This window comes from Gopherus evgoodei, chromosome 10 (assembly GCF_007399415.2).
Source record: "Gopherus evgoodei ecotype Sinaloan lineage chromosome 10, rGopEvg1_v1.p, whole genome shotgun sequence".
Lineage (NCBI taxonomy): Eukaryota > Metazoa > Chordata > Testudines > Testudinidae > Gopherus > Gopherus evgoodei.
Window position 1 is genome coordinate 21,152,035 of NC_044331.1, and position 22,517 is coordinate 21,174,551.

Genomic DNA, 22,517 nt, shown 5'->3' on the forward strand with positions numbered 1-22,517 from the left:
GGTGAGCCAACTTCTAAGGCCTTTGTGATCAAATACCTTAAGTGTGTTGCAGAAATAAAAAGCAGTCACTACAGCTAGATGTACATCAAAGTTCTCTATCCTGCCCAACCACTGAACTCTAGTCACTTGGTATTTAGGTTCCAAATTCCAACAGACACTAGGACAACTACAAGATGCAAGAGATGAGTGGCATTAGAATACTGAGAAATTGGCATGGATAACAGTGCCATATATGATACTGAGTAAGTGTCTAGATCTTCAGCATTATATGATTTAAGCCTAGAAAAGGAGAGAGGACTAAAAGCACTCAAGCCACAAAGCTTGAGACAGGAAGGTCTACATTAGTGCTTACTTGGATACAACTTTGCTCAGGGGTGTGGAAAAAGTTACACTGATGTAAGCATTGGTGTGGCCAACACTATGTCAGCGGGAGATGCTCTCCCGCTGCCATCACTCAGGGAGGTGGAGTAATTCTGCAGATAGGAGAGCTCTCTTCCATTGGCAGTATGTGTGCTCTAGCAGCACTGGCTGTAATAATTCTAGTGTAGAGCTGCGGAGGAACATACACTCATCATAGCCCTAGATCCCTTACCTTTCTCAGCAATGGGAAGTTGTAAAGCAGACATCCTTAAATGAAAGTTTCCACAGATTTGCAACATTCACTTAAACTCTTTTCTTACTATTGATGTGCAATACAATACAGGCAAATGCAGGAAAGTTAATCAGTTCTTCCTCTGGGCACTTTTTTTTTTTTTTTTAAGATTTCCCCACAACTCTAACCATTTTACAGAAAAGACTTCACATTCCTTCCTCCTTACCCCTTTTTTAGTGCATGCTCCTTCACCTCTATGTTAACAGATCAGTTAAGCCAGTGTTTCCCAAACTTGGAACGCCACTTGTGTAGGGAAAGCCCCTGGCGGGCTGGTTTACCTGCCGCATTCGCAGGTCTGTAGACCCCGCTGGCTGCAGTTTGCCGCTCCAGGCCAATGGGAGCTGCTGGAAGCAGCGCGGGCCAAGGGACGTACTGGCCACTGCTTCCAGCAGCTCCCATTGGCCTGGAGCGGCAAACTGCAGCCAGCGGGAGCAGCAATTGGCTGGACCCGCAGACATGGCAGGTAAACAAACGAGCCCAGCCCAGCCCAGCAGGGGCTTTTGCTACACAAGCAGAGTCCCAAGTTTAGGAAACACTGAGTTAAGCTATAGATCTCCTACACTTTAAGAAATAATCAGGTTTGGGATAAACTCCAAAACAACATTCTAATTGGTGGAATTATTGTTACCTAAAAGATAACTCTGGATGGACCATTCCAGTAATGACTGAGTCCCCTTTCTGTGAAGTATTTATTTACACCACCCTGTATGAACTGTTTTCGTTGACATGGCAATTCTGTTCTTTGCATGTATTGAAGCCACCTATAGGTGAAGGACTGTATTTACAGATCAAACTGCAACTAAACAAACCTTGTTTGTTGGATGTTGAATGACAGTTTGTCATCTTTACAACATTTGAGGATCATATTTCTCCAACATAACTGTCTTTTGAACATTATACTGAAGTCTTACGGGCTTATTTACATGAAAGATTTGAGTGTTTAAGCATCTTTTCAGTGTCTCATTATAGTTTGAGAAGGTCACATTTTTACCAGAAAAACTGACAGGACTGCAGAAGTACTTAGTCATTGACAAGTTTTGTATTAAGCAGTCTTTACACCAGGCAGCATCTGGGCATAAGATAAATTGTTAGTTTCCAAAAAAGAGAGTTATGTTTTTCTTTAATCTGCTGCAAGATAGCTTCATACTTATCTGAAGATGTCAGAAAAGCTAGCTTGCACAAAGGTGATAATGTAATTAGTACCATTAAACTTCCATCTCCATAGAAACACTGATTCAGGATCCTAGGAGTTAACACAAAATACTTAGTCAAATCTCTTGTGCAGATTTCTCTGTACTGCAAGCCAGCATGCTGTTCAACATCACTTGCTATCAGTTTGGAAGTGGACAAGAGGGCAGAGATTTGTAGACGCCTATATAATGCTTGAGTTATGAGTCCCCTTACTTTCATAGATTCTAAAATCCCAACTGCCCTTTTGAAACAATTCTTGAAAGACTGTTTAAAAAAAGAACCTTTAATCAATAAAATCCAAAATACAGTAAGAATTTATTACATCTAACATCTCTCTTCAATTCTGGCCAGTAGAACCGAAGCCACCTGTACCACGTTCAGTGTCATCCAGAACCTGAAATAAATTAATAAGGTTAGCTTTTTAAAAACTTACACTTGTAATATACTCATTTGTTTCTTGCATGCTCTTCATCTTCCCCACAGAAAAATCAGTACATTTTCTTTTATAGAGATCTTTACTGCACAAGCATAAATAAGTTTGTTTTTTTAAACTAAAATTAAGTTCAGGAGTCCACAGAACACACTTTTTAAAATATATTTTTACAATATCTTACAGGTCCAAAGTAAAGATATGTCAGTCTGCCATGTTTTCAATACTTTAAAACTGTAAATTGCTCATCTCCAGGAAAATTGCATCACTCTTCAGTTTATTTCTTTAAATCGGTTGTTTCAGCGCGGGATTATCAGCCCATTCCTTCTCTTGCAGTGACATGGGCAAATTGCAATGGTTGTCATAAATTATAGAACTGTAAGCAGACATGCCTACAAACTGAAATGATTCCAGATTTCTAGTAAAAAATAAAGTTTGTAATTCTTATATTTAAGAATCACTGATTTTTCAACTCTTCACATCCCCAACCTCCCTAACAGGCTTGTAAAGACGTGTAAAGTGTTAAACTGCAGACATTTTCCTTTTTAATTCAAACAATAATTTACATGTTGTTATAGGCAGCAACGGAAGTGAATAACTTTTTGAAAAGCCCAATTGTTCTCTGAATTTTGAGAGATTAAATACAGCTCTTCCATATACTCAGACTAATGCAAGTGTTTCATTCCAGTAACTTACTTGAACTTCCTCCAGCTCAGGATAGAAGATGCGTTCACAGATCAGCTGGGCAATTCTGTCCCCTTTTTTAACTTGAGAAGTTAATAGGTTATTTTTTTAAAACAAACCCAATACAACTTCAACTTCCATATTTAAGACTACCATAAAACATTATGGCATTAGCACTACATTTGAAATTTAAATTATGTAGGCATCTGTAGCAATTTGAGTTTAGGTTATGCTCAGAAATTTGCACTTTTAAGCAAGACTAAAAATCACTCAACTTCCCACTAATTACTAAATTTAGTTTAATAACTTCAGACACAAATTTTCCAGAAAAATATTTATTAATTTTGCAGACTATGCATTAAGTGCTCCCTTTTTGAAATGCAATCCTAGTTTCTTCACCTTTCTTTGAATTTCTCTAAATAGATAACTGTCTCCAGAATCAAAATATATTCTGATTACATCTAGAAGCACAGGGGAAATAGAACAGTAAAGCATTGGAGAGTTGGGCATCTTTGTGTTTGTGGGGAAGGAAAGGGGAAGGTAGCATAACTGATGGTAAACCAACCCTTTCCCCACACACTAATCTCCCAGGCTCCAGGGAGGTTATCATCATTCTCAACTATTGTCCCATTGTCCCAGTTGGGTCTATCAGATTGGGACTCCTCTCCTGGTGAACCATAGGGAAATTTGCCAGATGAAAAAATTGCCACTGGGCAGAACTACTAGCTTAGTCCTGGAGCTACAAGTCTTTCCATGCCACCCATTATATTGGGAGCAGAAGACTTCATAGTTGCCTGTTGCGAGGCATGGATAAGGACTTAGTTGATTTTCCATATGTTTACAGGTCAAAGACGGAGGCATATTCTTAACCTTGGGTGAACAGTTAAGGATTATTTTTTTCCTGAGGGAATACGCAAATATCAAGTTTAGGTGGCTGACTGTTAGATTGTGGAAAAAACCTGTATTTGAGGTTGCACTTACCTTCAAAATCTTCCTTGCCAAAATTAAAAAGTACAACGCCAACATTTCCTCTGTAATCTTCATCAATGACCCCAGCTGTAATAAAGGGAGTAATTCAGAACTGTATCTACAATTGCTGAAGAGATGTTAATATCGAGGAAGAAAAATATTAATGAAATACTAAGTTAGTTAGATTAGTAGATACACTTAATGTGCTGAAAGGTATCCACCCATCCTCTAAAGAGAACAGATATTAAAATACTGGAATATCCAAATGCAAGTCTAATTTGTAATGATTATGAACTAAAAAGACCTCATCGCATTTTTCTAGAGTGTTATTTCTAAAATGTAACATGAGTATTTCAACAAGCATTTAATACCACTGTTAAGTTACATGATGGTTTCTTTTGGCTATCCCATATATAAGATTAAACTAATTTAGCTGAGAAAGGGACTGCATCAAATTGGTTGCCTAGAACAATAGATTTCTTCTGGATTTAAAATGGACACTATTGATGGAAAACGTAGTTTGGCTGTCATATGAAGTTAAAAATATGATTGGCTATCTTATTCTTAGCCTTACTGAAGCTCTTCTTTAAATAGAACATCAGCTAATGCGGAACATTTTCTGAATGGAAGCAATGTGATAGGAGGGTTGAAAGCACACACAGTCCACACAAGTAAGCTTCAAAATACTTACTAAAATCATTAAGGCCCAGATATTTAAAGGTATTTAGGTGTTGCTGCACTCAGCATAGCAGTGCATAACTGATTTAAGAGCCTCAATCCCATCATCTGCCAGTGGGTGCGGCAACAGCTAAGTACCTTATCTAAGTATCTGACCTAAGCGTTTGAACTACTTAAGACTTTTATTGTCTGAAAGTGTTTGTTCAGCTAGAAGTAAATTTTTTTTTCCTGTCCCAGCATGTGAACTAGATATTGCTACTTAATACAAAGACTAAGAATGGAACTTGAACCATAGGGAAATTTGCCAGATGAAAAAATTGCCACTGGGCAGAACTACTAGCTCAGTCCTGGAGCTACAAGTCTTTCCATGCCACCCGTTATACTGGGAGCAGAAGACTTCATAGTTACCTGTTGCAAGGCATGGATAAGGACTTAGTTGATTTTCCATATGTTTACAGGTCATAATCAGAGCTGGTTTTACTTCCAAAAGTAATATACAAAATACTCTTTAATGGTTCGATTTTGTGTATTGATGGCTTACTACAGTCCTAGTAATTTTAAAAGCTCAGTCATCCTCTAAAGTTTTATGTACAATGGAGATTTAGAGAGCCTGTTTAGATATAGATTAAAAAAATCTAAATTTAGTGCTGCTCTTTGGTTACAGTTTGTGTCAGAAATCCGTAGAAGAGAATTCTGGCAATTTCAAACATTCTAATTATAGCATTAACTCCCATACACTTAAATGAATTCCCTTTCCATGTAATGCCAAAGCCATGCTTGCAATGCTGGTTTAGGTCACACTGGAGCAGACTAGTTACTACTAGTTTACTTTCTAAATCTGTCAGTATTGGTATTATTTTCTGGGAAAACAGACAATTCATACAGCTCTGCATACATAACCCTCAGGCCTATTCTAGGGGCTCAGCTACACTGGAGAGTTGCAGCGCTGGTGGTGGGTTTACAGCGCTGCAACTTAGTAACTGTCCACACCTGCAAGGCACATCCAGCGCTGCAGCGCTGGCTGTACACCTGGTCTGCTTGGGGTGTAACGATTGCAGCGCTGGTGATGCAGCACTGCTCATCAAGTGTGGCCACCAGAAGCGCTGTTATTGGCCTCCAGGGTATTAGGAGGTATCCCAGAATTCCTGTCTACAACAAACTGGAAGAATGGCTGAACTCCGAGCTCCGGAAGCTACTTATCTAAAAAACAAACACAGCTGCTCTTTGCTCCAGCGAGGGACGAGCCAAGGCAGGGGAATTGCTTTGGAATGTTTACAGCTGTTTGCTTGAGGAGAGAGGGGAGTCTGTGTTGAGCAGCTGCTTATGTGGTCTGAAGGCTATTTAGGAGTGCATAATTTGCATTTAGTGAATAAGAGAGTGGTGGGGGAAGGGGTCAAAACTTTTAAAATGATTGAAGGTAGGTGCTGTGTATCTTCCAGTCCTTAGAACTTGCAAGGCAGGGAGCTGAGAACAGTGTCAGCTCCAAAAATCCACTCTGTCTCCCCCACGCTCCCTGTCACACTCCACCCCCGTTTTGAAAAGCACGTTGCAGCCACTTGAATGCTGGGATAGCTGCCCACAATCCACCACTCCCAACAGCGCTGCAAATGCTGCAAATGTGGCCACACTGCAGCACTGGTAGCTGTCAGTGTGGCCACACTGCAGCGCTTTCCCTACACAGCTGTACGAAGACAGCTGTAACTCCCAACGCTGTACAACTGTAAGTGTAGCCATACCCTAGGAATAAAAAATAGGGCTCCTCTGTATTGGGCATACTGGAAACTAATTAACTCTGTAGTGAAGTTCAAGTTATTCTAAGAGTCTGGTTATATAGACAAAACCACAGGTTTTTTAAAAACCTGTCTTAATTGTGAACCTGTTTGTTCTAAAATAAATACCAACAGCCTCTAATAAAAATTGAGTCAAAGTGGGGGGGGAAAAGTGAAAATAAGAATAATTGGCTATTTAGGAATCTGCAATAAACTAAAAATAAAGTTACCTTCAGTGACATTCACCTTTTGCTTTACAAAGAAAAGTTGAGCTCATAAAAATAAACTAGCTAAACTCAGGAATAATCAGTAGGGAGGAAACCAGTGCCACCACATTAAATAAGATGACTGGGACCAACAGCTAGATCTCTCTCTCCATAGCATCCTAATTGGGATGGGGGAACAAAATCACAATAGTTAAGGGGCAGGTCCCCAGCTAACGTAAACTGGCATAGCCCCATTGAGTTAAGCCCCTTTAACGGTTTGTGAAGTGCAATGCCAGAGTCATCGTTTCACTTTTTACAGTTACTTTACCGTAAGTTAAGTTTTAAATTCAGAGTTGTTATAAATAATTGTTTTATTTAGTGCCAGACTCCAATTTTCATTGAGAGGAGCAGTGGAGATAGAATGACTAAATAGAGGCACCCATAATTATACACGGTGAAGACAGGGTTTGAGGGGTAAGAACTATCACACTGTTAGTGTAAGAGCCACCTACAAATCTGCAAAATTTGATACAGATATTCGGACTTGGCAGAGCCTAATAAATTGTTTGTGCCGATCTAATTGCAGGACTAGCAAAAGGCTGGTAACTGTAATTACAGTGAGCTCACCTGCTGGTACACGCTAGAACATGTGGGTCTTGAGAAAGAATTGATGTTCAAGGCCTTGGAGGAGGCAAAGGAATGATTTACGCTAGTTGAGGAAGATAGGCCTGAAATCTTTCCTTTACCTTTTACTGGCTGGGGCTTTGAAAATAGGAAAGCTTCAGTAACCCCATCTCAGCCTGGTACTGTAGCTTAGTCACTATGACATGCTGAAAGTGTTTGCTGTAAAGTTGCCATCCAAATATTTTCTTTAAAGAACAGGCTCCTGCTTTTTCTGATCACTCCCTCAAATGTTGCCATGGAAATTTGGCATTGATGTGCCATCTCCATTTCACCACTTCCCCGAAACAAAAAGCACATGTACCAGACAAAATAGCCTCCATGTACTGTTTCTTGCTGAGTTAATGTTTAACACACACAGCTCAGGTCTGTTTAATACATACTCCAACACCTGGCTCCCTAGTACCCAAACTTAAAAACAGCTATTTTGTTCCCAAGTTCTATACTCCAGTGTGCATGTATAACTCCAGCTGAAGTTCACAGGACTTGAATGCATATATTTTAAGGACTAAATCCTGCTTTGAAGTAATGTTCCAAAAACATCAAATTCAGTCACAGCAAGTTTACCTACACAGAAGGTAAGGTATTTAGTAAACTAGTAGAAACCTTTCCTGAAGATGATTAGACCTGCCTTTCATAAAAGGTGTTATGCACTATTTCTGTCATCATCCACCCATTTACTGATTCAATAAGTCTTAATGGCAAGACACAGATTGTCATATCCACCTATACAGCCAGAATTCCCAGGTTACACAGAAGCGCTGCCTATGAGCATCATCTGCTTCTCTCTCTCAGATTATCAAACTTCTCTACAGGACTGTTAGATAAAGGTGAAGCATTGAACCAACCACCCTCCATGAGTCTTTATAGTCTTATGTGATTTCTACACAGAAGTAGAGTGCTTGCAGCAGAGTTAACTGCCACAGGGTCCCTTCAAGCAGCACCAGAGGACTCAGCCACTGACAGCATGATTCCATGTACTAACAGAGGAAATGGGAAGGAGATCCACCCCATCACACCAATCTCCCAGGGTCTGTGAGTTTGGAGGTTTTACTCCCTGCAGTCAGAGCTCTCCTCAAACTCCTACTTGAGGGGGATTTCCTGATTTTTTTTTTTTTTTTTAAATAGGTTAACTTCGCTATTCAGTCCCTCTCGTCTTCTGCAGGTGGGGTACAGAAAAATATCCTCTCCATGAGTTAAAGGCTACCTCTGATAAAACCAGTCCTAGTAGTAAAAGAATAAACCACTGACATTATCATTACACTAGATAGAACCAGTTTAATGATTTACCACCACCTCCTAGGGTAAAATTATGAACTAGACAGAGGTTATAATGATTCTGTAGCCTGATAGGCTCTTTTTTTTTTTTTTAATAGAGCCAGGAATCAAACTCAGGCTATGCAGCGTGTGTGAAAAGTTCTCCTTTTCAGGATGGAATAGAGAAAAATGACTTCTGCCCTGAAAGCATACATGCTATAGACTGGATCTGCCCTTGGAACCTAAATCTAAGATGTGATAAGCAAAATGATTTTGGAATATGCTGCAGCTAACCTAGTGCTGTGCAGAATGAAGTGGCAAAAATGCTGTCAAAGCCATGCTAATTTCAAGCTCCATTAGAAACACAGCAGGGTAAGAGTTTGCCAGACAGAAAAAGGATTGGTAAGGAAATAATTTAAAGAGTATTCCAATAGTGGGTTGGTTGTTTTTTGTAGTGTTTTTTTTTGGTAAAAGTGCACCACTGAGACCAACCTCCATTTGGTGTTCAAACTACATTGTCTGTATCACAAAATGTAAAGGTACTTGGGGCAGGAAGCTAAAACATCCTCTCTTCTGTATAAGAGGCACTCAATTTAAGTAATTGGTATGGATTAACAGGAGGTAGCAGGGCAGACATTTGCTCTGCTTAAGGTTAACGTTAACAGACCACTTGGGATTCTATTTTCAAAAACATCAAGTTATAACGGCTATACACTCTCTCTTGAACACTAGGACACTTTTCTGCATGATCTACTTGGGGTGAAAAGTCGTTACTAAATCATTACTGGAAAAATCATGCATTGGAACTGGCACAGTGAAATACTGACTTCATGCAAAAGCCCTTACTGTCAAGACTCTGGCATGTCACTTGTTGGAAAACCATCCAGGCCTACCAGATGTGGATTCTGAACAGAATCCTGCATGCTCAGTTTTTTTCCCAGGTCCTTTATTTACAGGCTGGGACCGCTGACAATACATTTGTATTGAAACAGAGAAATGTTTTATGTTAAGTGTGCTTATGCGAGACTCCGAGATCCAAGAAAACATCAATGTCTGATTTTTCATAAGCAGCACCCTATCAACTGTCATGATTTTCACTTATGATGTTGAACTGTCACCTTTTTTGAATGCTGAACACAAAAGTAAACATTATAATTAAAGCACTCAATTCAGAAAATACCAAAGTTACTCTACCCCAGCTCTTACCCCTGTGCATATGCAGATAGTCTTATTATATGATCACAATTCTTTTCTACAACCTTAGATGCATAGATCTTATTCTACAATACACTATGTATACCAGATACTCCAGGAAAATATTTCGGTCACATCTTGTCCCTGTTCCTTTTTCTTACATAGACACACATAAAGAGGAGAGAGCTGCCTGAGGTCAACATAGGATTCCCCAGAAGGAAAATCCCCTATGACATTAGGCTGGCATAGTGAATATATCAGTGATAGAGCCAGCCTGTAATATGTACCAGTGATCCTCAGCTGATTTACAGGGCCCGTAAGATGTTCTAAGTTATCCTGGGAGTGGTTTCAGCTTTGGCTCCAGGATCAGGGGAGAGAAACAAATGGCTTAGATCCATCTTTCCCCACCTCCATGGGTCCTATGCTGGCTGCAGCTCAGCTGCACCAAGAATCTGGCTCTTCATATATAATGAGCTGCATTGAGTGTGGTTGATGGGAAGGTGGACCAGCTGGAGCTTCCCTATAACCTACTTATTTTACATATCCTATCTACTGCTATAAGGGAGCCTGTCTGGCAAGAATCTGTAATTACAACTGATACTTTCCTCTGAGTATATATCACATATCCTCACTATTATTCAAAACCACTTTAATTTTACTAGATTTATGCAAAGGTTGAATAATGAGTGGAGTCTAAAATTTAAGTTACTATTCTTTTTCCAATGCATTTTTTCCTAGAACAACAAAGCAGAACTCTTATCTTTCAAAGGTGCTTCTGGGATTCCTTATCTCATTATTTCCCACCAATTTTTGATTAATAAGATGTAAAACCATAGTATCTTATCACATCAAAGCTAAGTCTTCATCTTAATTAGCCATTTTCTGATTGTGAAGAACTAGATATGAAAATATATATAAAATTTTCCTTTGCTTATACTATTAATACTCAGGAATAATGATTTATTATACCCATTTAAAATTATTATATGCCAACAACCTTTAAATATTCAACTTTTTGTAAGGGTGAAAATGGGCAAGGAAAAAGAATAGTCAAATAGAGAAAACTGGCTGTAGAAATGAGTTACTCTTGAAGGCAATATTTTGGTTCTTATAATAATTACTAAGTAGCAGCTAAATAACATGTTTAAGACTATTTCCAATGCATAATAAGAGGACATAGGAGTACAAAGAACAGCAATAAAAGGATGACTAACAGAAGCAAGGACAGTCTGTCATAAACAGATAGCTAAGGGTTAATGTCTCTTTCACCTATAAAAGGGTTAACAAAACTTTTGTTCTTGGTCTGTTCTCCTTCTGGGCTCTGAGAGTGACCACAGGAATCTCCAGGCTCTCTAATCTTCTGTCTCCAAGTTGTGAGTACAGAGGTAGAAAGACAATATCGGCTTTTATATTGTTTTTTCTATATTTGCAAATGTGTAGTCTGCTGGAAATAGTTTAAATCGTATTTTTATGGATAAGGCTGTTTATCCATTTTCTATAAGCTAAAAGACCCTGTACTGTTGACCATCTAAACTGCAGAGATAAACCTTTTACTTTTTCTGTCCTTTTTATTAAAAGTTTTGCTTTTGAAGACCTGTTTGGTTTTTTTTCCCCCTTGTTGAGGCTCGAGGGAATTGAGTCTGTACTTAACAGGAATCGAGAAGGGGGGGAAAGGGTGGAATCCCTTTGTTTAGATTCACGGAGCTTGAATCTGTATCTCTCTCCAGGAGCCCAGGGAGGGAACACCTGGAGGGGAGGAGGGGGAAGGGAAATGGTTTATTCCCCTTTGTGGTGAGACTCAAGGAATCTGGGTCTTGAGGTCCCCTGGGAAGGTTTGGGGGGACCAGAGGGTATCAGGCCCTAAAAATTCCTGATTGGTGGCAGCGCTATCAGATCTAAGCTGGTAATTAAGCTTAGGGGAATTCATGCTAGTACCCATATTTTGGACGCTAAGGTCCAGATTTGGGAATTATACTTGACACAGTCACAATTAAGCCTGAAATTCTGGGATGATGTTTATAGCTTGGTGTTAAAGTTCAGGGCAGAAAAATAAATAGGTAGGAAAGAAACAATTAGTTTTAATCCAAGAAAACAAAAACAATAGGGGATTCAGATCTAAGAGGAAAGGTAGTCAGTAGTTAGCTGAGAGTGCAAAACAGCAAGCCCTTTTAGAAAGTTTGAGTCCTACTGAACAAGACAGAAAAATACAAGAACAAGGAAAAAAATCATCCCTAATACGTACTTACTGTTTACAGTAAACCACATAACTGCAAGAGGTTATGAAGAGGTCTAAATGCAACCCTAACGTAAATGAGCTCATGGCAGACTTGAATTTGGTCCCAATGCTTTATCTAAACTTGAGAGATACAGAGGAACATATGTTGTACTTAGTTCGATTACCGTCATCATTTGGTTGATGAATGTTTGTTAGAAAGTTATTTGGCCCATTAAGCACTGGCTACATAGGCATTACTTCAGAGAGAATGTCATTTGGTTACTATTTTCTGAATCTGAAAAAAAAAATCAATATGCAGATTAGAAAAGAATTATGGCTTTACTGGTGCCCAAAAGTGTGACCTAAACTTTCTTCTTACCAGTCCAGATCAATCAATCTGAAAGACTGGTAAGAAAATGAAAACCTTAATTAAACAAGATTCAGTTCAAAATAGTTTGGGAATTTAGATACTGGTATATGATTGAAAATCTTAAATCAGTTTCCATTTATTTTAATGAAGCCCATAAAAGTAACGTTTATTAATGACGCTGAGTTTTCACTTTATAGTTTTAGTATCTTAATCTCACTTTGAGACGTAGAATAAAAGATTTACAGAGACTGTGAAAGGAACATAAACATCTTACCACCAACATCTATGAAGTGTTTTGCAGCTAATCCAGAACGTGGGGCTAGAAAATGAAAAACAACATTTTTCAAAGTTTAAGAAACCTCCTGAAAATGAATTTTAGTATACATTCTACGTATGGGTTGCTCAAAATCAAAAGTCCCACCACCAAAAACTCTGACCTAGCACCTTCCAAAACCTACATGTAATCCTACAAAATGTACAGCAAGAGTCATTACATGGCTGCAATAAATGACAATATCAACAGTTGCAGGCTATAGTAAAATTGCAGATTAAGTAAATTGGGTGTATGATTATTTAGAGTAGCTGAAATGCATTGTTTTATCTTGAAACACCACTAAAAGAGAGGTGGTTCAGACTATGGCCATTTATATTACTCCTTGGCCCTTTGTTACTGTTGAAACACCTGTACCATAGTAATCACCACAAAGAATTCAGGTATAGTGCAATGCACTCTAGTTACACAAAACAGTAATATACCTAGCTCACTTAAAACTGCAATTCTGGTGTAGCCTGAAACCTATTAACAGATTTTAAATGACAGTTGCTAATACAAGTTAATTATTGCTAAGACTTCACTTCAAGCTGCTTTACTATGGGGATTAAATGTTACCTTACTATCTATATCTATTTCCAAAAAATTTTAAATTGTACATTTTTCTCATCTTCAGCCAATCTCCCTTTTTGGAGAATTTTAGCAGTAAACAGTGATGGAAACACTGTCATTTTCTTAATTTGGGATGGTTGCTGGTCCTTTTTTATTTCACTGAATATTTGAATACACTACATTTAGAACCCAGGACAGACTTCCCCCTTTACCACTTGTAAATCGAAGTACACATAATAATTACAAAGAATGCAAAGTAATAGCACAAGCCTAAGGAAGTACCTCAATTCTTACACAGAGGAACCACCACTAAAGAACATAGTTGAGACTACAGCCATTTTGTCCTTGGCCTTGCTTGAGATTACCAAGAGGAAACTAGTGCCAATTGTACAAGTTGTTTTTGTGGTAAGACAATCATTACTGAAGTACTTATAACCCTCTACAACGTAGTATCAAAGCATCTCATGTATTTAAAAACAGATGCATCCTTTTCCTCCAAGCCTGTGGAAGAAATGGCTTGATTAGTTTATATGAGTTTTCTACGTCTACAACTTGGTGGGGAATCTAAATGAGGGAGCTTTTCATTTAGTTCTGAAAGTGACCATGTTCCAATAGGAACTTGACTATAATACCATTTAAGTTTTCATAAACTGGCCAACAGCAATCTGAGTTATTTCCACTAGGGCAGGAGTCTCAAACTCAATTTACCTTAGGGCCAGTGCCAGTCCTCAAATCCTCCTAGCAGGCCAATAATGTCACTGAAGATGGTGTTCAGAAAAGAAAACGTTTATATTGTATTTTTTATTTCAAATTTCTTAGAAATAATAAAACTGTCATACACAATTCTTCGCCTGCCAGAAAGTTTAGCGTTTGCCAGACATTGGGCAATGTTTCAGTTCTGTCAGTTTATTGATGTTTGGCCTCAGTGACTGACCAGTTGAAACCTTCAGAATTGCAGCATGGTGTGCATCAGATAGTTGTGTTAGGTATTCTGATTTGTTTATAGTCAGTGTGGAAAAAAGTGGTGCTGCCTCCATGGCTAACTCTGCCCGGCAACAAGCGACGGTATCTCTGTCCCTCTCCCTCAACTAGTGGGAGCTGCAGGGGCAGCACCTGCAGCAGCAGGACCTGCAGCAGACACTGTAGTGCAGAGGTGAGCAAACTGTGGCCCGCAGGACTGTCCTGCCTGGCCCCTGAGCTCCCGGCCAGGGAGGCTAGTCCATGGCCGCTCCCCTGCTGTTCTCCCCTCCCCCGCAGCCGCATGGGCAGTGCTCTGACCCGCTGCTCCTGCCAGACTGCGCGGCTTGTGCCTGCCCACCTCCCAGGCTTTCCAATAAGCCAGTCCTGCCGCTCCGAGCGACATGGTAAGGGGCGGGGAGTTGGATAAGGAGCAGAAGGTCCTGGGGGCCGTCAGGGAACGGGGGTGGTTGGATCGGATGGAGGTTGCGGGGTCAGGAGACAGGGAACGGGGGAGTCCGAGGGCCTGTCAGTAGGCAGGAGTGTGGATAGAGTTCAGATCAGTCAGGGGACAGGGAGCAGGGTGAGGCAGGGGGGTTGGATGGGGGACAGGGAGTGGAGACGGTTAGGGGACAGGGAGCAGTTGGATGTGGTGGAGGTTGGGGGAGGGGGCAGTCAGGGGACAGGGAATGGGGGATTGGATAGGCATGGGAGTGCCTGGGGGCCTGTCAGTGGGCAGGGGTGTGGATAGGGTTTGGAGCAGTCAGGGGACAGGGAGTAGGGGGTGGGGTCTCAGGGGGCAGTTAGGGGCAGAGGGTGGTTAGAGGACAAGAAGCAGTTGGATGGGGTGGAGGTTTGGGGAGGCGGGCGTCAGGGGACAGGGAATGGGGTTGTTGGATAGACGTGGGAGTCCTGGGAGGCCTGTCAGTGGGTGGGGCTGAAGATAGGGTTCAGGGCAGTCAAGGGACAGGGTTTGGATAGGGGGCAGGGTCCTGGGGGGTGGTCCCAGGACAAGGAGCAGGGAGAATTGGATGGGTTGAGGGCTCTGAGAGCAGGCGGGCGGGAAGTGGGAGGGGGAAAATGGGGGGACAGGCTGTTTGGGAAGGCACAGACTTCCCTACCCAACCCTCCATACCATTTTGCAACCCTGATGTGGCCCTTGGGCCAAAAAGTTTGCCCACCTCTGCGGTAGCGTGTCTGCCTGCGTCTTTCCTCTGCGGGCCAAGTGGGGAGGTTCCTGGGCCGCAGATGGCCTGCAGGCCAGGACCTTGAGACTTCTCCACTAGGGAGTGCTAATTAAGTTGTACTGTATTTTGATCAGAATATTTGAGGGGGGGAACCTTATGAGATTTAAAATATTTTAACCAGATCAGCTGCTTTGTCCTACAGCTACTACACATCACCATGTAGTAGAAAAACCCCAAATTTTTTCATATTGGTAGGTTCTATTATACTTCAAACAAGTTATACACATTTTCATTAGCAAAGTATTTTACACAGTTTACTATGAGTCATCCATCAAATCTTCAAATATTTTCACCAAAAGATGTGGTAATAGATAAGCAGCATGTTACCTAATTGGAGTACCAGGTTAAAGATAATTTAAATTAAGTCACAATCAATGGGCTGTAGTTAAAAAGGAGTCCAGTAAGGTGCAGTCTCTAAAGAGGAATTACACCATTTAACCACATTCACTTCTCCGAAGATTTTACTTTAATGGGTACAAACCTCCTGTGCAGCCACTCAAACTGGTTAACAGCATCCTTGCAAAGGAATGGCACCCATTTAACTAAATCAATATAGAAACAGACTTGGATAACTGGTCCAATTTCCACATGTAGATGAAGCCTCAAGGCAAGCCACTGTGGCAAGTGAACCTGTTTCAATGAAGTATCAGGAGGTAGCCGTGTTAGTTTGTATCCACAAAAACAAGAAGTCCAGTAGCACCTTAAAGACTAACAGATTTTTTTGGGCATAAGCTTTCATGGATAAAAACCCCTCACTTCTTCAGATGCATGTTGTTTTTGTTTCAATGAAGGTTTTCTACAGTCTGCTAACTTACCTACTCTTCCATAACATCCAGAAGGGAGGGAGATCTGAATGTCAGTTTTCACTATAGCCTTTTCCATAGCAGGAATCACATAGTCATAGGCACTAAATAAAACAAGCAAGCAAGCAAATATGTCAACAATTACTTAAAATGTTTTGGGTACTTTCTTCTTTGTAACAGAATGACTAAATAGAGGCACTCATAATTACACATTGTAAAAACGGGGTTTGAGGGGTAAGAACTATTACAATTTCAAGTTTCAGAGTAGCAGCCACGTTTGTCTGTATCCGCAAAAAGAACAGGAGTACTTGTGGCACCTTAAAGACTAACAAATTTGTTAGTCTCTAAGGTGCCACAAGTACTCCTGATTCTTTTAACTATTACGTTAGTGTAAGAGCCACTTACAAATCTGCAAAATTTGATAGATATTCGAACTTGTCAGAGTCTAATATATTGTTTGTGCTAATCTAATTGCAGGACTAGCAAAAGGCTGGTAACAGGATTACAGTGACCTCATCTGCTGATACACACTAGAACATGTGGGTCTTGAGAGAGAATTGATGTTCAAGGCCTTAGAGGAGGCAAAGGAAGGCTCTGCGTGCATTAGGAAGTCCTTTCCAAATACAGCAAGCAATAGGGAAGAAGGTACAAAAGCTAGCATGTTGGAGACAAAGCAATGGTACGGTGAGCAAAGGGTTAGGGCAAGCAGAAGCTCGTAGGAAGCCAATGAAAGGATTCAAAATGCAAAAGAGGAAGATGCGAGCTGCTGCACGCTGGGTGCACTGGAGAATAGAAAGGGAAAAAGCAGTGGTCCCCAACATGGTGCCTGTGGGTGCAGTGGCGCCCGCCAGGGCATTTATGTGCGCCTGCCTAGTGCCCAGCAGGGGAGAAAAGCCACGGCTCTGCACCTGCCGGGGACAGAGAACTCTGGGCTGCAGGTTGCGGGCACCGGTGTTCTCAGTCTCTGGCAGGCGCAGGGCTGCGGTTTCTCCTGGGCTGCAGACTGTGGGCGCTGGTGTTCTCGGTCCCTGGGAGGCACGGGGCTGTGGCTTAAGCCGGAGAGAAGCCACGGCCCCGCACCTGCCAGGAACCGAGAACTCTAGGGCTGCAGGTGCCAGTGTTCTGTCCCCGGCAGGCGTGGGGCCCGCCTAGTGCCCAGCAGGGGAGAGAAGCCGGGGACCAGCACCCACGAGGGACAGAGTACTCCAGGGCTGCAGACTGCGGATGCCAGTGTTCTGTGTCCTCCCGGCTCCTTTCTGCACTGCCCGGAACTGGCACCAAAAACCCCCCAAAACCAAACCAAACCAAACCAAACAACACTCTGACTCTGCAGAATGGACGGAATGCTGCCCCGTAGCATGTGCTTGCTCCGCTGGTGCCTGGAGCCAGCTGTGTATGTGAGTAATTGTTGGTGCCTGCCACACTCTTCTGAAAACAGGAATGTGCTACTGGCCACAACACGGCTGGGGACCACTGGGGAAAAGAGAGAGGCCCACGTGGAGGGGCTGGAGAAGTGATGAGAGTAAGGCCACTCTCAGGGTGCAAATCCCTGCAGACACACTTATTGCGATGTGAGGGGCTGGTGTCTGCACAGAGCACAGCGCTGGGCTAGCTCACCCAGCGGGGGTCTCGCGTCAGGCTCCTAGGCCCACGAGCCCGACAACGGAGGGGGCCGCAGGTCCCAGCGCCGCTGAGCAGGGGCTCAGCTGGCCCTCCACAGGGAAAGCGGGAGATGGTGGCGGGCTCCGCAGGGCGCATAGCAGCCATTCACCCTCTACTCACGAGAGGCCGCTCCGCTCACCGCGCGCGCCCTCGGGGCTGTTGAGCCCTCGCCGGGGGGAGCTACGCGGGCTGATCCCAGCGGCGGGCTCTCGGGCAGGGCACGGGGCGGGCCGCCCCTCACCTGTATAGGTCGTAGCCAGCTGCGCGGGCCGAGCCCCGGGACGGGGCGGACGCGTTCTCGGAGAGCTTGGCGAAGCGAAGCCGCAAGTCAGGCTCCGCTGCCTTGAGCCTCTTGCTGGGGGACACGGCGGGGTCTGCTCCGGAGTACGGCATGAGGAGAGCGGGTCAGGGAGACAGAAGTGAGCGAAAGAGAAGCGCCAGTATTTCCCGCCCGCGCCATCCGAACCGTTACCACGCCCCGGCCCGGCCCATGAGGCGGAGTCAGCCTCCCCCCCCCAGCACAGAATAGGCTCTCCTGACCCTACCCCCTGAGCCGGCGGGCCGGGCCCCGCCCCTACCGCGATACCCTGTCGCCTCGCTAATGGTCTGTGGCCAGGCCGAAGTTCCACAGGGACGCTCCGCCAGCCGCGCCTCCTGCAGCACCGGAGCCCTGCTATCCTCCCGCCCCGTACAATCCCGGAGCTGTGCATTGTGCCATCTCCTCCCCCCGGGCCTGCAGCACCGGAGCCCTGCCATCTTCCCACCACCCTGCCGCCGCCCCCCCGTAACCACCACCCGGCCCTGCAGCACCGGAGCCCTGCTATCCTCCCGCCCCGTACAATCCCGGAGCTGTGCATTGTGCCATCTCCTTCCCCCGCCCCCCCCCCAAAAAAACCCACCACCTGGGCCTGCAGCACCGGAGCCCTGCCATCTTCCCACCACCCTGCAGCCGCCGCCGCCGCCCCCCATAGCCACCACACGGCCATGCAGCACCAGAGCCCTGCTATCCTCCCGCCCCGTACAACCCCAGAGCTGTGCATTGTGCCATCTCCTTCTCCCCCCGGGCCTGCAGCACCGGAGCCCTGCCATCTTCCCACCACCCGGCCCTGCAGCACGGAAATCCTGCAACGCACCCCCGCCATTTTCTAGCCACCGCCGTGCAAAACCTCTACCCCGCCCCTGATAGCCTGCAGCACTGGAACCTGCAACTCCCCCGCCCGGCAGCGTCGGAGCCCTGCAAATCCCCTCCCCGATCCTTCAAAACCAGGCTGCAACTCGCTTCCACGCCCCATGCCGTACTGCCCCCCTCTCCGGATTGTGCTGCTGCGCCAAGGCCGCGCTCCACAGGGTTAATATTCTCCGCAGCCCCTCGCTCCGCTCCGCTTACTGTGTCGGCGGAGGAGCTGCCCGAGGAGGCGCTTGCCCAGCATGGCGCCTGTTGCAGCTCGGGGGAGGGAGGAACTAGCTGCTCAACAGCCGCGAAAGCCGGGCTGTCTCGTGCCTGGCTGTAGCCCTCGCTTGGCGCACGCAGCCGCCCCCGTAATCACCGGCCAGTGCAGTGATTGCGGCCGCTGCCTGTCCATTGAGGGCCAGACCGCGCCTTGCGCGCTGGCCGCTTTGTAGCCACCCCTGAGGCATCACCTCGGTTGTGGTCTCCGCTCATGAGCCGAAGGGAGGTGGGAGCCGCCCAGGAGAACTCAGGGTGCTGCAGGTAGCGGGGTCGGCTTGGTCGGTAGGCAGCTCCCGCCCCTGCACACGGCAACTGTGAGGTACAGCGTCTCAGGTGAGATGTAGAACTAATGGCTCGGATCAATAAAGATCCCGTGGTACTTTCTACAGGGATCAAAACAATATCTCTAGTGTCCTGGCTGAAATTCACAGGTAAACACACTGGCCAGGCCTGCCAGGGGCTCTCCCTTACACAACCAGCGACCCCTGTTTGAGAAACCCTGACCCAGGAGTCAGCAAAAAGAGATACAAAAATAGCAGGAAAGACTTCCTGACTGTAAGAACAGTAGGACAATGGAACAGATTACCTAGGAAGGTTGTGGAGGATTTCAAAGCAATGCTGGTATCTGTCTGGAATGATTTAGAAACAATAGACATAACAAATCCTGCATCTTGGCAGGGGAGTTAGACTAGATGACCTTGCAGTCCTTTCAAACTATGATTCAAGTGAAATCTTAAAATCATGTGAAAGTGAAAAGAGCATAAGGAAAAGGGGTAAATACAGAAAGAGAGAGAATGAATGTTGTAAAAGTGTGCCTACTCTTTCCAGCTAATGGATTTTCAGATTATAAAATAAATTGCAAGAAGTGAAGCTAAATCTTTGTCTAATTAGGCATTTTCTAGTCCTCCCTTTCATAACATGAGGGAAAAGAGGAAATGCTACTTCTGGGGAATTCTACACCACTGCACACATGCAGAATTCAGGTTCCCCACTGATCTTTTTTTCCCCTGCAGAGAATACATTCTGCCAGAGAGGTGCTGCAGTTATGCCTTTTGCCCACCATGGGCTGCTGTGGTGCCAGAACAGAAGGCAGCCAGCCAGCCCTGGAGAAGCTGTGTTTCTCATAGTACCCTGCTTGTTGGGCCAGGTGAGGAGGCACAGGATTGAGGGTGGGGGCACAAGGGGCTGCTCATGGGTCACATAGGTTCAGAAGGGCTAGTGTAGGGGACAGACTGATATGGGCTGAATGGGAGTGGGGGTGCAGGGACACGGGGGAAGGGATGCAGGGACAGATGGGAACAGGAGGAGGGGTGACTGAATAGGAATGCAGGTATATGGGGACAGGAGGGGGTGGCTGAGTGCGGGTGCAGGGATACATGGGGATGGGGGAGGAAGGGTGGCTGAATGGGAGTACAAGGACACATGGGGGGACTGGGCAGATGTGCCTGACTGAATGTGAGAGGCTAGGGGTCAGCCAGAGTCTGCATGAAGGTTCCCCAACTCCCTAACAATCCATCTTCCTCTTCCCCTCCCCAAGAAAAACAACTGTTCTATACTTCTCCCACTCACACCCACTGATCTTCCAGGTTCACTCCCAAGCTCCTTCCCAGCAATTACTTCCCTCTCCCTCAGCTCCTCCATTACCCCTGACTCCCCCAAGCCCTTGCAGAGCTTCTAAGGGGTGCAGGAAATACATTTCTGTATTGTAGTTTTAATGAACTATTACTCAAAGTTCTGTATTAATATTCCTAGTAAGGAACCTATTTGTCAAAAAACATTTCCTGAATCTTTTTTTGTTGTCTGTATTGCTACAGACATATCTCCTGACAGATATTTTGAAATAAATTACCAAAATAATTGAAACTGATATGATTATATTATTTTGACAACTAAAATGTGCAGAATTTTGCAGATTTTTAAAATATTGTGCTCAGAATTTTTAATTTTTTGGCTCATAATTCCCCCACGAGTAAAGTGCTTGCATACTTGTCTTTTCAAGTGTCATTTGTAATTAAAGTTACTATAGAGACAAGAAGATTGAGGTAATATCTTTCATTAGACCAACATCTGTTGATGAGAGAGGCATGCTTTTGAGTTTACACACACACCTCTTTTGTGTGTTCTGTAATCTGGGGGACCTGGCTCCTGGTGGGGTGTCTGAGCCTCTCTCCATGTGAGCTGGGATCTGGGTGAAGGCTGAAGGTAATGCAGATTTAAACATTTGCAGTCCAGAAAACGAATAGTTAAAGTACAAACACCCCAGGAGGTGAGGGGGCAGGACCAGGGGCGGCTCCAGGCCCCAGCATGCCAAGCACATGCTTGGGATGGCAAGCAGCGGGGCCTGCGGGAGGTCCACCGGAGCTGCAAGACCAGCAGACCCTCCGCAGGCAAACCGCCGGAGGCAGCCTGCCTGCTGTGCTTGGGGCGGCAAAATCCCTGGAGCTGCCCCTGGGCAGGACTGGCCATAGTGTGTGTAGGTCAGGGGTCTGGTTTAAAAGGGGTGAACTGGGTGAACCTGGGGCATGGGTGAGGAAGCCTGGCTGAAGCAGGGGCAGGAGTTGCAGCTGCAGGTGAGTATTGGGAGTGAGGGGTCCAGCTCACGGTGCCATAATGTGATGTAGCCCTCCAGTAAGCTGCTGGCTGTGTTGTGTACACAGCAGCAGAAGGTAGGAAACAGCAAGGAGCAACATCTTACATGTTAATGGCTGCTACAGTGCTCACTAATGGCTTAATGGGAAGGGAAGGGTGAGCTGAAAATGTAGGGAGTGGGGGGCTATATGTTGCAGGGAATGGTGGGGATAGGGGGTAAAGAAGGAGCGAGATATACCAGTCTTTTCACATGCTTAAAGTTACTGTAATCAACATGTTATGAAGCTGGGACATAGACCATAGATGAAATTTCTCTCTCTGGTCCTGTTAGAAGATACACATTGAAAACATTTCAAAGTATGACCACTATCCCCAGTCCACTGTAACAAAATGTACAAGAGCAGCACTTAAGAGTCACATAGCAGCCATGTGGCCAAGGGCAAAGACCACTGGCCTGGAACTATTCTTAGCTCTGCCACTGGCCTGCAGGGTGACCTTGGGTGACTTGCTATGCCTCAGTTTCCCATCTGTAACATTCTTTGAGATCTAATGTTGGAAAGCACTATATAAAAACTAGGCCTTTTGATTATTACCTAACCACAGTAGCATATCAGCTGTAAACCCAGGTGA

General features: G+C 44.3%; 1 protein-coding gene across 4 annotated transcripts; it reads right to left on the bottom strand.

Annotated features, from left to right (window-relative positions):
• Positions 1–2,108: 2,108 nt before the first annotated feature.
• Positions 2,109–19,600, bottom strand: DUT (deoxyuridine triphosphatase). Of its 4 annotated transcripts, none has more exons than XM_030578436.1 (7): positions 19,490–19,600; positions 18,090–18,222; positions 16,199–16,290; positions 12,571–12,615; positions 3,939–4,013; positions 2,970–3,040; positions 2,109–2,237 (listed from the first exon to the last, which is right to left on the bottom strand). In XM_030578436.1, exons 1-7 carry the CDS (start codon positions 19,509–19,511, stop codon positions 2,181–2,183), a joined length of 495 nt encoding a protein of 164 aa, XP_030434296.1. In that variant the 5' UTR covers positions 19,512–19,600; the 3' UTR covers positions 2,109–2,180. The 4 variants fall into 4 exon arrangements, 3 of the variants coding, with proteins under 3 accessions (XP_030434296.1, XP_030434295.1, XP_030434294.1); XM_030578435.1 differs by lacking the exon at positions 19,490–19,600 and adding an exon at positions 19,236–19,415; XM_030578434.1 differs by lacking the exon at positions 19,490–19,600 and adding an exon at positions 18,751–18,975.
• Between the last annotated feature and the right edge of the window lie 2,917 nt (positions 19,601–22,517).